This window comes from Otolemur garnettii, unplaced genomic scaffold (assembly GCF_000181295.1).
Source record: "Otolemur garnettii isolate 467f Iridium unplaced genomic scaffold, OtoGar3 scaffold00007, whole genome shotgun sequence".
NCBI lineage: Eukaryota > Metazoa > Chordata > Mammalia > Primates > Galagidae > Otolemur > Otolemur garnettii.
This window is the reverse complement of record NW_003852402.1, coordinates 701,250-714,778: the sequence shown is the minus strand read 5'-3', so window position 1 is coordinate 714,778 and position 13,529 is coordinate 701,250. Positions and strand designations below refer to the sequence as shown.

The 13,529-nt window shown below is 50.7% G+C and overlaps 1 protein-coding gene across 1 annotated transcript; it reads right to left on the bottom strand.

The window, feature by feature from the left end:
* MLC1 (megalencephalic leukoencephalopathy with subcortical cysts 1) lies at positions 1-12,729 on the bottom strand. The gene is made up of 11 exons (XM_003783093.3): positions 12,543-12,729; positions 11,498-11,587; positions 10,190-10,243; positions 9,833-9,934; positions 8,204-8,305; positions 7,806-7,877; positions 5,604-5,720; positions 4,354-4,410; positions 3,570-3,692; positions 758-922; positions 1-75 (listed from the first exon to the last, which is right to left on the bottom strand). Exons 1-11 carry the CDS (start codon positions 12,720-12,722, stop codon positions 1-3), a joined length of 1,137 nt encoding a protein of 378 aa, XP_003783141.1. The 5' UTR covers positions 12,723-12,729.
* Between the last annotated feature and the right edge of the window lie 800 nt (positions 12,730-13,529).

The window sequence follows — 13,529 nt, the reverse complement described above, 5'->3', positions numbered from 1 at the left end:
TCACTGGGCCATCTGCACCACCACGGCTCTCCAGGCTTTCTCCTTGTCAAACTCCTTCAGGGGGCCTCTGGCTACCTGTGACCAAGACAAGAAAGCTATTGTTTCACCAGGCCACATACACACTGCCCAGCCACTGGCAGCAATGGGCATTCTCCTAGTTTAGAAGTTTTTTTTGACACCCTGGACCTCCGGGAAAAGAGACAAAGGCCTGCTCATTGTCAAGTCACCCATACCCTCATACAGGTCCCTCAGATGGCCCTCTGCAGAGGGGAGCCTGGTCCTCACTCACCCCATGCCCAAGGGGAGCAGGTACTGATTAGGAAGAGGAGAGTAAGGCAGAGGTGACCAGACGCCCCCAGACAAAAGGGCAGCATGTGCCCCAGAGCCTGCTGGCCAGTGGTCACTGATACCCTGGGGAACCCATGTTGCAGGCTGGGGGGTGCTCCCTCCCCTACATAGCTTGGCATCCTTACCAGAGGCCAGGGAGGCAGCTTTGGTGATGGGGGAACCCCCAAGTCCTATGTTTGTAAGAGCAAAACTGAAAGCATTAAGTCCAAAGTGTTTTCTAGAAATGAGTTTGGGTTTGTGTGGTTGTCTTCTTAGGAAACAGATTAAAAGCAAATTTTACTTCAAGATTTTTTTGTGGGGTTTAGAAAGCCCACAGTGGTGTTACAAGTCCTGAAGGGTGCCAGCAAGGCAGCCATGCTCCATGGCTTCTCAGGGAAGGCTCCAGGGAGCAGGGCTTGTGGCTACTCACCTCCCCAGCTAGGTGCTCCTGTGGGCCAGTCTGGGCATCCCAGCATGCGCCCTGCAGCCTGGCGCTGATCTTGAAGCTCACACACTGGATGGCAGTGCCAGTGTTGAGACTCGCCTGCAGCAGCAGCAGCAGCATCAACAGTAGCAGCAGCAGGTCATAGGACTGCTGTGGGCAGAGCAGGCCGTGAGCTGGGGCCCAGGAGTGACCCCAGGCTGCGAGCCCTGTGGCCAGCTCTAGATGCTGGTGTCCACATCTCCCCACCCACTCCTGCCCCAGCAACGACAAGGGTCAGTAAGGGAACCAGCAAAGCCACCTGTGGCTGTGCAAGGGTGGGCATATGAGGCAGAGGGACTAAACTTTCCAGCTCTGTGTCAGTGGTAAACATGCTGGGAGGCCGATAGTCAGCTCTGGAGGACCCTGAGCAGATGGAGAAGGGAGTAGGAGTCCCAGGCAGTGGGGCTCAGGCCACTAGCAGACCCACCGAGCACCAGCTGCTGGAGAGGAAGGGGCTGAGGAGCACATGGGCCAGAGGGAGCACCAGAGAGGGCAGGAGCAGGTGCAGGTGCCCTGCTGGGAGGATGGAAGAACCGAGAGGTTCTCTGTGGCCAGAGACCCAGGGTTCAGAGCATCCTTGAGGCACCCAGCCCTCCATGCACCACAGGAGAATCTCGCCAGTGTTGGCCTAAGAATACAAAACGACTAAATGTTGACACAAAAAAGAACCCAGCACCCATCCAGCATCAAGGTGGTCCCAATAAAAACAACCTTGCCACTCTCTAGAGCACACATGTTGATTCTAAAATTCATACAAAAAATTGGGTGGTGCCTGTGGCTCATATGCTGGAGTCGGTGGGTTCAAACCCAGCCCTAGCCAAAAACTGCAAAATAAATAAATAAATTAATTAATTAAATTCATACAAAAAATATAAGCTGAGCAAATTCTGAAAAGAAAAGCAATTAACAATGTGGCACTTCATCCTGTTGGGATAATATTAAATCAAGTTGTAAAACCTGTATCAATAGGACAGGGTTGGACCTGGGCAGGTGGCCAGCATGAGGGACAGACAACCACAGGAAGTACAGAGATAGACCCAAACAAAGCAGAAGTGTGTATGACCCAAACTGGAAACAAATGTACCAGCCTTTCTAACAATTGCTTAAAATCCAGTAGCAATTAAGGACAAGATTGATCAATTTGGCTGTGTAAAAACAAAACAGCTCTCACATGACAAAAATCATGACAAACGTAAGAAAAACTGGCAGGCTCAGGCCACTATTTGCACATCCCATTGCAGGAGGTGGGGCTGTTCTCCCAGATGCTAGCAGAGCTCCCAAAAGCCCTGGAGAAAATGTGCCAAAGACAGCAGAGTTTGCTGGAAAAGAAATGTGAATGGTTTGAAGCATAGTAAGAGATCTTCAGCACCCTCAGGTCAGATGTGCTCTCACTGTGTCACAAAAGCTCCAGGAGATCCCCTCTTGGGAAACAGAGGGAAGGAGTGCTCTCGCCACTGGCAGGAGGGGAAATGGGGTGTTTTCAATATGCTGATGTTATACAAACTAAATGCATCTGGCCTACAGTCCCTCTCCCTACCCACACGCTCACAATCAAGTGTGCACACTGTCGGCTCATTGAGGCGTCATTACCAACAGCAGATGCTGGGAATAACACAGCTCCCATCACCAGAACAGGCTGGGCGATACAGCTCCCATCCCCAGGATGGGCTGAGCTGCTGGGCTGCTAGGCCACCAAGCAGAAGCAATGAAAAAACACAGAAGAGCTCTGAGCCATGCATACTGAGGAAACCCTTGGATAAATTACCAAGTTTTTTAAAAAGCAGAGCACAGAACAGTGATTATAGTGTGCAGCCCATCTTGTGAAAAAGGAAGGAAAATAATGCTAGTACGGTGCCCGTAAGAGCAGCCTCTGCAGTTTTATACATTCAAACATCCCATAAAAACCCTAAGATGCCCAAGCCTTATGGAGAAAATATTGCGATGCTATTGAGACTCTAGAGAAGACCTATTTAGAAACATATTCAAACTTGGAAAGGCTCAAAGTCACAGTTACAAGTCTTTTCAGATTTATCTGTAAATGTAATACAATTCCAGGCTCAGCGCCCATAGCATAGTGGGTACGGTGCTGGCCATGTGAACTGAGGCTGGCAGGTTCGAACCTGTCCTGGGCCAGCTATGCAACAGCAACTGCAACACAACAACAACAGAAAGAAAAATAGCTGGGTGTTACGGTGGATGCTTGTAGTCCCAGCTACTTGAGAGGCTGAGGCAAGAGAATTGCTTGAGCCCAAGAGTTTGAGGTTATTGTGAGCTGTGATGCCACAGCACTTTATCGAGGGCAACATAGTGAGACTCTGTCTCAAAAAAAAGCAATGCAATTCCAGGAGAAATTCCAACAGGGCATCTCATAAAACTTGACAGAATCTGAAAAGTGTATGGTGCCAAGGGAGAGAGAAACCTGAGATCCAAGCTGTGGAAATGGCAGAAAAACAGGGGCAGCTAGTGGAGACCTGGGCAGTGGGGCAAAACAAGTAGTGGGGTCGAACAGGCTGGCCAGGGACAGGGTAGTCACTTTACCACCCATGCAAGGTGAGCAGGTGAGATCCAACCTCCAGCTCCACTAAGTCCAGCTCCACCAAGAGCAGATGGGGCAAAAGTTGACCTCATAGACCAGAGCCCACCTGGCCTGGCCACTGCCTACAGTGCAGCCCATGTTCCCTAGGAGACCCTTCCCAAGATGTATGCTGACAACACAGTGGTCCAGTGTTTCTAGAGAGTTTTAAAATAAAATACATACTTTTATGGCTGGTGGGTAATCTGTGAAAGTCTCTATGATCCTCATCACGCTGAAGGACAAGTACCCAGAGGCTGTGGACAGCAGCGGGGCTGTGAGACTGGTCACAGCGATCAGCACCTCCACCTGGTCAGAGAGCAGAGTACAGGTGTTGCCAGCCCTGACCTGCATCTTGGAGCCACTGCAAGGAGGAGGGCTCAGCCACACCTGCCTAAGGCTGGAGTCACATGGTGCTGGGTTCCGTGTGTGGCTCTGCTGAAACTCTCCCCGTTAAGTCACAGCAGAGCAGCTCATAAGTTTTTTTAAATGTATGCACAATTCTCCTTTCTTGAAAAACAGCACTTCCGTGGACCCCTGTCCAATGCTCTGACCTCCCTGAAATCTTCCTGGATTATGGAGCAATGGCCCTGTCAAGCCTCAGAAACAAGCTGAACAGGCCCAGGTGTCTGGGCCACACTTGATTTGCGGAGCACTGGGGCCCGGCTTAGTGGCTGTTGTAAAGAAACAATGTGTCACTCTTGGGACTGTCCCCTCTCTCCTTTGCTTGGTCACAAGGAGCTCTAATTATCACACAAAATGTTCATCCCTGCTTTTTTTTTTCACAGACAGGGCAGCATGTGGTCAGTGGAACCCTTGGACAGTCCTGCCACTGGGTGGTGGGTGCCAGCCTTAGCCAGGGCCCTCCTCCCAGCTCCTGCTGCCTGGTTCCCACAGGAGCTGACAACATGGGCCATGGAGGGGGCAACCCAGTGGGTCCCTGGTACCCATGGGACAGAAGCTCACCTACCAGACACCTGCTGGGACACTCTGCTGTCACATGACTAGCAATGGCACTTGGAAAACACTAAGAGAAAAGAAAAAGGAAACATTTTAGAAGTCAAGGTCCAAGAAGTCCAGCTCCAAATGAATGCTCCCCCATATCTGAGGTAGTCCTGAGGGATGGGGCTGCTGGGAAGCAGAGGTGTCCTCTTGAAGGTATGGGCCAGTAATAAATGTTGAGCCCTCTACTAACTGAACAGACCTCTATCAGCCAAGGGGGCCCCTAAAACACCCTAAAACTAAGTTCCCGGCTGTGATGGGATGGGAGGGAGATGGCACAACTATACACATGTGACTTCCCTTCATGAACACACAGGGCTCCTATGTGCTCGAGCCCCTGAGTACACGTATGTGCTGCCACTTGGCATAATGTCCTATCCCTCCGTCTCTTCTTTAACACATACGCCTGGCTCTTCCTGGGCTTGGATCCCAGCCTGCTGGAACAGCAGCCTGTAGGCTCTTGCCCTCTGAGAAATAAAGCTCTTTCCCAAAGCACACACTGGTTACCTATCTTAATTAACAGAGGTTCTGTGTGCTTCTCTTTGGCCATCTATGTAAATTTTCAGACCTGTAGAAACACTATGAGAATAGTGCAATGGGCACTGAATGCTGACCTCTGGCTCTATACCTGGACCCTGAGCATGGGCTGAGCCCCAGGGCACACCAGTCACCTTGGCCCCTGCCACTCCCATGAAGGGACATTTCCGAGCACAGGCCCATCTGCTGGGTGGGAGCTGCCGCTTTGGGGTTGGGCCCTAGGAGCTTCGGAGGCTGAGGTGCCACTTGCCAGGGCAGATGGCCGTCCCCACCCAGCCGAGCAGCTCCATGACCTCATGACCCATTGTGTCTCCCAGTGATGATTTCACCCATCCACACCCACAGAAGGGACTGCTGCACCCTGGGCAGTGGTAACAGGCCTGGGCCCTGCCCGCGAGGAGGGCTGAGCCTGCGAGGTGGTCAGAATGAAGGCACCAGGCAGGGACTGGCCCAGGCAGTGAGCAGAGGACGGGTCAGCTTCAGGTCATGGACCCTGCCTCGTTTCCATAATCCAGGTCCTTGGCCTCTTTGGCTGTCTCTCAGCCTGGGCAGTGAGGAACCTCTCCTGGTGCTTCAGTCCAAATGCACCAAACTGGGCTCCCTGACCTGCCCTGCCGGATCTGAGGCCACTGGCCCCAGACCTGGCCAGACGGACCAGGAAGGCAACTGGGGTGTACTCACAGCCACTAAGATCCAAAAGAATGTCACTGAGAGGTGGGGGCCCGAGACCGTGTCATCCAGGTTCAAAGCAATGATCCCCCCAAGGATGGCAGAGACACCTGCAATCACCTCAACGACCTGGAGGATAACAAGGGATGGCATTTCCTCAGTGGTAAATTGAGAGTCTACGCCCCTCCCAGGAAGTGAGGGTGCCCCCAGATGCCTTGGGGCACAGCACGCAGCCACGGAGCTCCCTGGGGCAGGGTGAGCTGGGGGCATCCCCAGCTCAAGGGCAGCAGCAGAGGGCAGCAGTAGCTTCCAGGTGAGGTGTTGCTCAAGCACAGCCTCCTAAGCAGGGATCTCTTTCGAGGGGCCTTCTCTACAGACTTGAAGGCACTTGTCTGACAGGTGGGCAGACCTGAAGCCCCAGCCCTGCCCCCACAAGAGATTGGAAAAGAAGCAAATGCCCCAAGCCTGGCACCCTAGGGCTGGGGGCCGGTGTCGGGGCTGGAACATTTGTGCATTTGGGATACCCAGGACGGACTCCAGATGGACAGATGCAACTGAATTCCCACCTAAGGGACCATGATCACAGAACAGAAAACCCCAGAATTGGAAGCCACCACAAAGGACAGTGACTAGGCCAGAGCAGGTAGGGGGCTGTTAATGCTCAGGGGAGACTGGAACCTGGAATCCTCTTCCAGGCAAAGTTATCACTTAAGAAGCCTATCAAAACTACACTCTCTCAAAAAATGTCTAAAGGAAAGAATTAAAATGCAAAAGAAACAGGAGGGAAAGTGTTGGGAACAAAAATCACCTGGTGGGCTCAGCGCCTGTGGCTCAAGTGGCTAAAGCACCAGCCACATACACCTAAGGTGGTGGGTTCGAATCCAGCCCGGGCCCACCAAACAACAATGACGGCTGCCACCAAAAAATAGCCGGGCGTTGTGGTGGGCGCCTGTAGTCCCAGCTACTTGGGAGGTGGAGGCAGGAGACTCGCTTGAGCCCAGGAGTTGGAGGTTGCTGTGAGCTGTGATGCCACTCCACCCAGGGCGACAGCTTGAGGCTCTGTCTCAAAAAAAAAAAAAAAAAAAAAAATCACCTGAGTGAAGCAAACAGGAAGTTGTCTGATTTGGGAGTCAAGAAATGGAATGGCCTAAACCTCACAAGCAGGTGGCAGGCCAGGGATGGGGGCAGGCCAAGAATGGGGCAGGGGGGTGCAGCCCAGTGACAGGGGGCAAGCCAGGGACAGGGGCAAGGACTGCCCTGTGAAGATGTCACTCAGCTTGTCAGCAGGCAGGTTATAACATTAAGGACAAACTCTTAAAAAATATTGAAATTAGAGGGAAAAGGAAGGAAGAAGCTTTGACCGGTTCAAAAGAAGGGCAGGTGTGGGTGGAAGCATAGAAAAAAATCGCCAGGGGAAAAAAGAAAACAATAAAAATGGCAAAAATAAATATAAAAGGTCAGTGATCGCTCTCCACGTAAACAGACTAAAATTCAAATGGCTAAAGAGAGAGAATGGCAGATTAGATAAAAAAACAAAAAGCAGTTATAAGCTGTTTGTAGGAAACATACCAACACATGAGAACAAGAAAAGTTGAAGGGAAGAGAGAGAAAGGCATATCAGGCAAACATGAACTGGAGGCTCCCTGGTGTCCCTCAACCTATGAATACACATTTCACAGAGAGGGTGTGACTAAAGGTAAGGAGGCTGCAGCTCTGACTGTGTGTGAGTCAACACACAGGCTCCAGAAACCTGTGCCGGGAAGTTACAGGATTACCAGGGGAAATCAATAAGGCTACACTCAGATCAAGAGGTTTTAACAGCATGTTCACTAATAGAACAAGAAGGCCAAAAACAAAGGGCAGAATAGAAAGGACACAATTGCCAAGAGAGTGGCCACGTAATCTGTCCTCAGATTGGGACACTGAGAACAAGAGAAGATGGATTCCTTGGGGACACCTCATGTGAGACTATCTACACAGTATCAAGCCTCACCCCTAAAAACTAAAGAACACTGGTGCCTTTTAAGATAAGGTGTTTTGTCATTAGCAGTTCTGATAAATAGACTGAGAAGTCCTCACAGATGAGCCACAGCACTACGTGCAGTCCACATGGCCATACCTTAGTCATCTCGAAAAATAACCCAGCCTCAACCCCCACCTCAGTAAGATAAAATGAGAAGAGAGAAAAATAAAGAAAAGGAGCATTTTCCTTACTGAATAGGATTTTAGGACCCGAGCTGGAAACCTCACTTCCTCCAAGATGTTGGAGCTATTAGAGATGGAGCCCTGAGGAGAAACAGAACGTCGTCACACCAGGACACCCAGGACACAGCAGCCCAGCTTCTGCTGCTTATGTCCAGCTGTCACGGGCAGCAGATGAGGCAGGCCTGCCTGTTCTGAAATGTAACCATCTTGGTGTCGTCAGTGGATGTCAGGCTTGAGAGAAAAGCTCAAACACAAACGTTTTCCTTACATATATCAGCAGATATTTCTCCTGGTGATGCTATTGAGGACAAGTTAGGGAAAGAGTGGTGAAGCATCTTGCCTTTGCCTCCTTGAGGCTGCTTTGCAGAGAGCCAGTGACATCCCTTGGGGGACATCTCCACACCCACCTTCTTTTTCTTGCAGAATTCCTCACTGGACCGAGCAGAGACAATCACAGTGGCTGCCATGAAGAGCTCCAGCAGGAGTAGCAGGATGAGGTTGAAGTTAATCTGAGGAAGAAATACACCCTTCAGCCCCACCTTGCTCACCCGGCTCCTGCCAGATGCTCTCACAGACTGGTCTGTGTAAGGCCGGAGACTGCTCAGCCACTTTTTCTGTCAAAGGCCAGATAAGAGGTGTTGTGGGGCACGCACTATTTCTATCTCCCATGGATCGCTGGGTTCCTTTGGTTTTTTAAACCACTGTTTGCTCAAAGCCTATACAAAAATAGGTTGGGGGCTGGACTTGGCCCTAGGGTTGTAGTCTGCCAATCCCTGATCTAGAACTTTCTCGTTCCCACAAAAACCTATACACAAATGTCTATGGAGTTCCACGCATACTTGCCAAAAACTGAAAACACAAGTTCTTTGGGGTTGGAAGGGGGTGATGTAAATTTTCTGGATCTTGACTGTACTGCAGTTACATAAATCTGTACATGGCTTAATATTTGTAGAACTCTATATTTTAAAAAGTCAATTTAACTATATGATAACTTAGAAATAAATTTTAAAAAGAACATAGAATGATAATCCAATTAACAATAGAGCCTCAAAATACATAAGTAATAACTAACAGAACCACAGGGGAAAGTGAAAAAACCCACAGCAAACTCAGACGGAGGAGACGCAGGCCCCCTTCGCCCACGGGCCTCAGTGCACGGCCCTGAGTGCGGTGCTGCTGGCGCTACCCAGCAGCAGAGAGTGGAACTGTGACCCAGCGTGGCCCACACAGAGCCCAGCAAGGATCCAATCCGTCAGGCTCCCCTGGCAGATGAGCTAGAGGAGGAGACTGTCTCATGCATGCACAAAAGCAGCTGCCATACCAAAGGTCCATGTGATTTGTGTTTCTAAAATAAAAAACTCACAGAAAACCAGACCTTCAACCAAACATTTTTAACGTGACTGAAGTTACATATCAAAAAGTGAATGGAGACTCCGTAAATTTCAGGAAGACTAGGAGTAAGATAGGGACACCCTGAACACAGCACTGTTTGACACAGTTCAGCATCTTGGCTAAAGCTGTAAAGAAAGGAAAGAAAAGATGAAAGTGTGCTGAGTGTTTCACACAAAATAGGAGGCTTTTTCTGAGGCATCTGATCAGGTCCTGGTTTGATATGGAATTTTTCTCTTTTGGTGTCATTTAAGTAACAACATTTTCCTATTTTTCTTAGAGGTGCATAAGATGACTATGCCATATAATCAGTAGCATCACATATTTGATGAAATACACCATTATGTTACTGCTAATTTTTAAGAACCGTTTCAGAAGACATATTAAAAATATTGTGTATTAATAAATCTACCCACCAGAATCAATTAAGAGTCCAATAAGGACAATTCTTTTCTTCAGTAGCATCAATAAAACTCTCAAATCTGTCAAACTGGAGAGCTATGATAAATAAATCTTCACTGCACACTTCTGACTGGACAAACGACACTTACAGGCATGGGGGTGGGGGTGGAGCGGCCAGCCACAACTGGTGTCAGCTGGAAGATACAGGTAGGGAACCCACCAAGGTCTGCAGGACAACCACTCACGTTTACAGCTGATGGGTTCAGGACTAGTTTGCATCCAAACCATATCAGACATGTAGTGGTCACAGCAAACGTGGAAACAAATAGTATCTGAAAGTTGGGAATCTGAAAAACAAGGCAGGAGGGATTTTGCTTCTTTGAATAACTAAAGAAATAAACAGTAACTTTTAGTCCTTAACTGAAAGTCCTCAAGCTTGTGATAGGTAAGAATCAGTGTGGCCTTGCTCGCCCCCTCTTGCAGGCAGGAAGGCAGGGCAGGAAGCTCTATAGGCTATGGGGCACCCCTGGCACCCCTGGATGTGGGCTGTGGAGGGGCCACCACCCTGAGTACAGGAGCTGAATGGAGAAGGCTGCACTCACAGCGTTGACTTTCCTCCTGGAGGCTGCGAAGCTCACAAGTGCTGAGGGGATGCACTGCAAAGAGATCAGAGCCCTGAGGCTGCAGGCAGACAGACCACAACCAAGATATTTCCCAAGTGATTCGAATCACTTTGTCAAGACAAGAGCTGCCCATCCACTCAAGGCAGGGGGCTCACTTAACGTAGAAAGGCCCCCCCCCCCGAATGCTCCAAAAGAATTTATTCTGAGAAAAGTTTTAACATTTCTGATGAGCTAAAAAAGATGTTTGATAATGAATACTATCCTAGCCAGACACACTTCTGAGTCCAGAATGTAAGTCACGAATGCTCACAACCACAGATGGTCTCAGCTGAGAATTGCACAAAGGAAGAGGAATTGATGAACAGGGTGTTATCATTGAGGACTCACCTGTGGCCCAAGGCAGAGGCAGGGCCAGCCAGTCTGTGGTGGGCCCCACCCCCTGAGGCTGGTGGCTAGAGCTGTCTGAAGGGCAGTGTTGGGTGGATGGCCTGGGCATGACTGGGGAGGGTGGAGATCATGGCCCTCAAGGTTGTGAAAGAAGAGGGCCTTGGGCTAGGGTAAGCAGGGCTGGCTTGGGAGGCTGGGTGTGCTGCTCCAGGGAAGACAAAAGCCCTTAAGGGAAGGTCTCTGAGAGTTGGGCAGGGACCCAGAGACCCAGGACACCTGGTGGGACACAGGGTTAAGGAAAGCTTGTATATGTTTTGTTTTTGAGACCTTTGGGTATACAGCCATCAACCATGGGCTTGGAGGTGGGGCCAGAGGCCCATGGCAGTGGAAGGCTGAGGAGGCCATTGTGCCTTTGCTGGAGCCATTGTGCCTATGCTATCCTCAGAAGTGGAGCTCCCTGACAACACACACACAAGACCCCAGGAGACAAGTGCTTTGTACTCAAGCTGGCTGGACCCCTGGGTGGCAGAAAGCAGGGAGGGCTAGGGGCACAGGTCAGCTGTCTCTGCTTTCCTTTTCTCTCATTCTCTTTGTCTCTGCAGAGACAGCTGACCTTTGTAGGTGCTCACAGCATAGGGCCTCCGGAGGATGTGGGATACAGCCCCAACCCTGCAGCAGGGTTCCACCAGCCCCCAGGCCCACTGAAGCAGGACTCGGCTGTGAGTGCTGTTTCCTACACTGGATCCTAAGGGGTAAGACTCAGACCTGCTTCATCAGTAATTGTCAAGAGCAATAAATCCTGTTTGAAGCCAAAGTCATACAAAGAGATTTTGAATGAGGAACAAGTGACAGAAATCAATGGTCTTGGGCACGGACAACCAGCTGGGGACCACTGCTTACAGAGCCTGCTGCACAGCGCAAGTAATCCATCTCGGAAGGGAACACGTTCCCCAGGTAGAGTGAGAAGCCCGAAGTCACCAGGAGGCAGCTCTGCAAAAAGGCAACACAATTTCAGGTCATAATGTAGCTCTGTCTTAGATACGAGGGGAACAACCAACCCTTGGGCTCCAGTGACTGACCAGCACCCCAGTATCACTGTCCCTGCACCCAGATCCTGCCAGAACTGGGCTCCTCTTGCAGGATGGATACATCCTAGAAATGGACCAGTGTCCCCTGCCCCCATGTCACAGCATGGGTCCCACCCTGTTATTTGGGGGAGAGAAGGGGCCTGTCAAAGCAAGAAACAGGACCTCTCCCCAGAAGACACCCCACCTGCCTCTCTCCAGGAAACCCCACCCCAGCAGTGCGATTTCCTGTGCCTCAGGATCCCCCACCAGTTTCCAGCATGTAGCCTGTGGCCTCTGACTAGGTAAGCCAAGCCAGCACCTGGAAAAGGACTGTTTAAGTCGGCGCTACAGGCCCATGGCTTCTATGGGTGAAGGGCCTAGCAGCGCCTGGCAAGTGTTCTGTGCACACTTGGGCAGAAATGACTCTTAATTATGTAGGTATCCACATGTATGACAGGAAACGTCCCAAGGCCCCAGGGAAGGCATCCAGATGCTCAGGCTGCTTGCCCACCTGGCTTGCTCCCTTGGCCCTGCCATCCACTCCCTCCCTGTGGGCCTTTTGCAGGAATCAGGATCATGAAGGCTATCCTGACCTGATACACAGTCCTGTGCACTCAGCATGGCCCTTAGACTGTCCCTCCCTGAGGGGACTCAGCCACAGCCTGGAGGCCAGCTCGGGGCAGGTGCCACAGATACTCAGGAATTGAGGAAAACAATTCAGAGAACATGAGAAGTATACAGGCCAGCATCCAGAGCTCTGCAGCAACAGGGATGGTTAGACAGCACCCCTTCCTGCCACACTTAGAAGGGTGTGTAGGCCAGGGGACCCTCGGGGGCTGCGTGGCTGGCCCTGAGAGGGACCAGGCTGGGCTACTCACCCCCATAAGCACGGAGAAGACCCCTGCTTTGTCACTGGGGCATGGGGGCACTCTCTTCGGCAGCTGAAGGTCGTGAGGCTCCGAGTTCGTGCTGTAGCCCGTGGGGTGCGGCCGTCCCCGCTCCAGTGTGGGCATCCGGTCATAGGCCAGCTCCTCCCTGAATGGCTCCTCCCGCGTCATGGCTCTGGGGGACGGATGATCATTACAGTGTCACCAGCTATTTATGGAATTATGATTGCCTTTGACCACTCTGAAAAAACTTCAATTAAAATACCAAGAGTGATTTTCAAGAAGTCCTTTCTTATCGTAGATACAGTATTCTTACTGAAGCCCCACAGATCTGGGGGAGAAAATAAGCACTTAATTCTAAAAGTGAATAAAATCACTTTCGTTGTAAAACAAACCTCAATGTTCTGGGTTCAGGGCAAAATTTTAGTCTGTAAATCCAGCTTCATTGATCTGGTCCTGTGGGTACAAAGCCGCTCACCAGCAGCGTCGTCTATGAGCCCAGGATGCTGTGGACTCAGTAACGTTCAGCTTCGGTGGTAACTGATGCAGAGACTGAAAAACGGCTCTGGTCGGTGCTTACCTCTGCTGCTTTCTGGTGCTGGGAGCTCTGGGCGAGGGGGTTCCAGCAAGAACTATTCACAGATGGAACAAAAGCTCAGCAAACTCAAGCTTAAGCCAGGAGGAGCAGGACTGTTTCCTGAATTTCAATGAGGAGATGAATTGAGTGGATCCTGGAAACGCTCTGCGTTGGTTGTTTTTCGAGGTGGTTGTGTAACTACTGGCCCAGAGCTGCCTTAACCCAGCTAGGAAAGGAAGGAGCCTCCTGGACCCCACTCACTGCAGGTCCCGGGTGCAGGGTGGGTCAGAAGAAAGACAAGTGGAACAGGACCCACAGCACAGAATCCTGACAACAAGTAACTTCCCAGCAAGTAGCCTTCCTTTCTCTCCTGAGAAGACATGGTGGAAACTCCTTTACAA

Bases quoted from the DNA above. Each gene is read 5' to 3' on its own strand.
- MLC1 (XM_003783093.3), bottom strand. From the start codon at position 12,722: ATGACGCGGGAGGAGCCATTCAGGGAGGAGCTGGCCTATGACCGGATG. The intron at 11,588-12,542 runs GTGAGTAGCCCA...GCCTTTTTGCAG, and splicing joins TCTTCTCCGTGCTTATGGGG to AGCTGCCTCCTGGTGACTTC. The intron at 8,306-9,832 runs GTGAGTGGTTGT...TTTCTTCCTCAG, and splicing joins TGAACCCATCAGCTGTAAAC to ATTAACTTCAACCTCATCCT.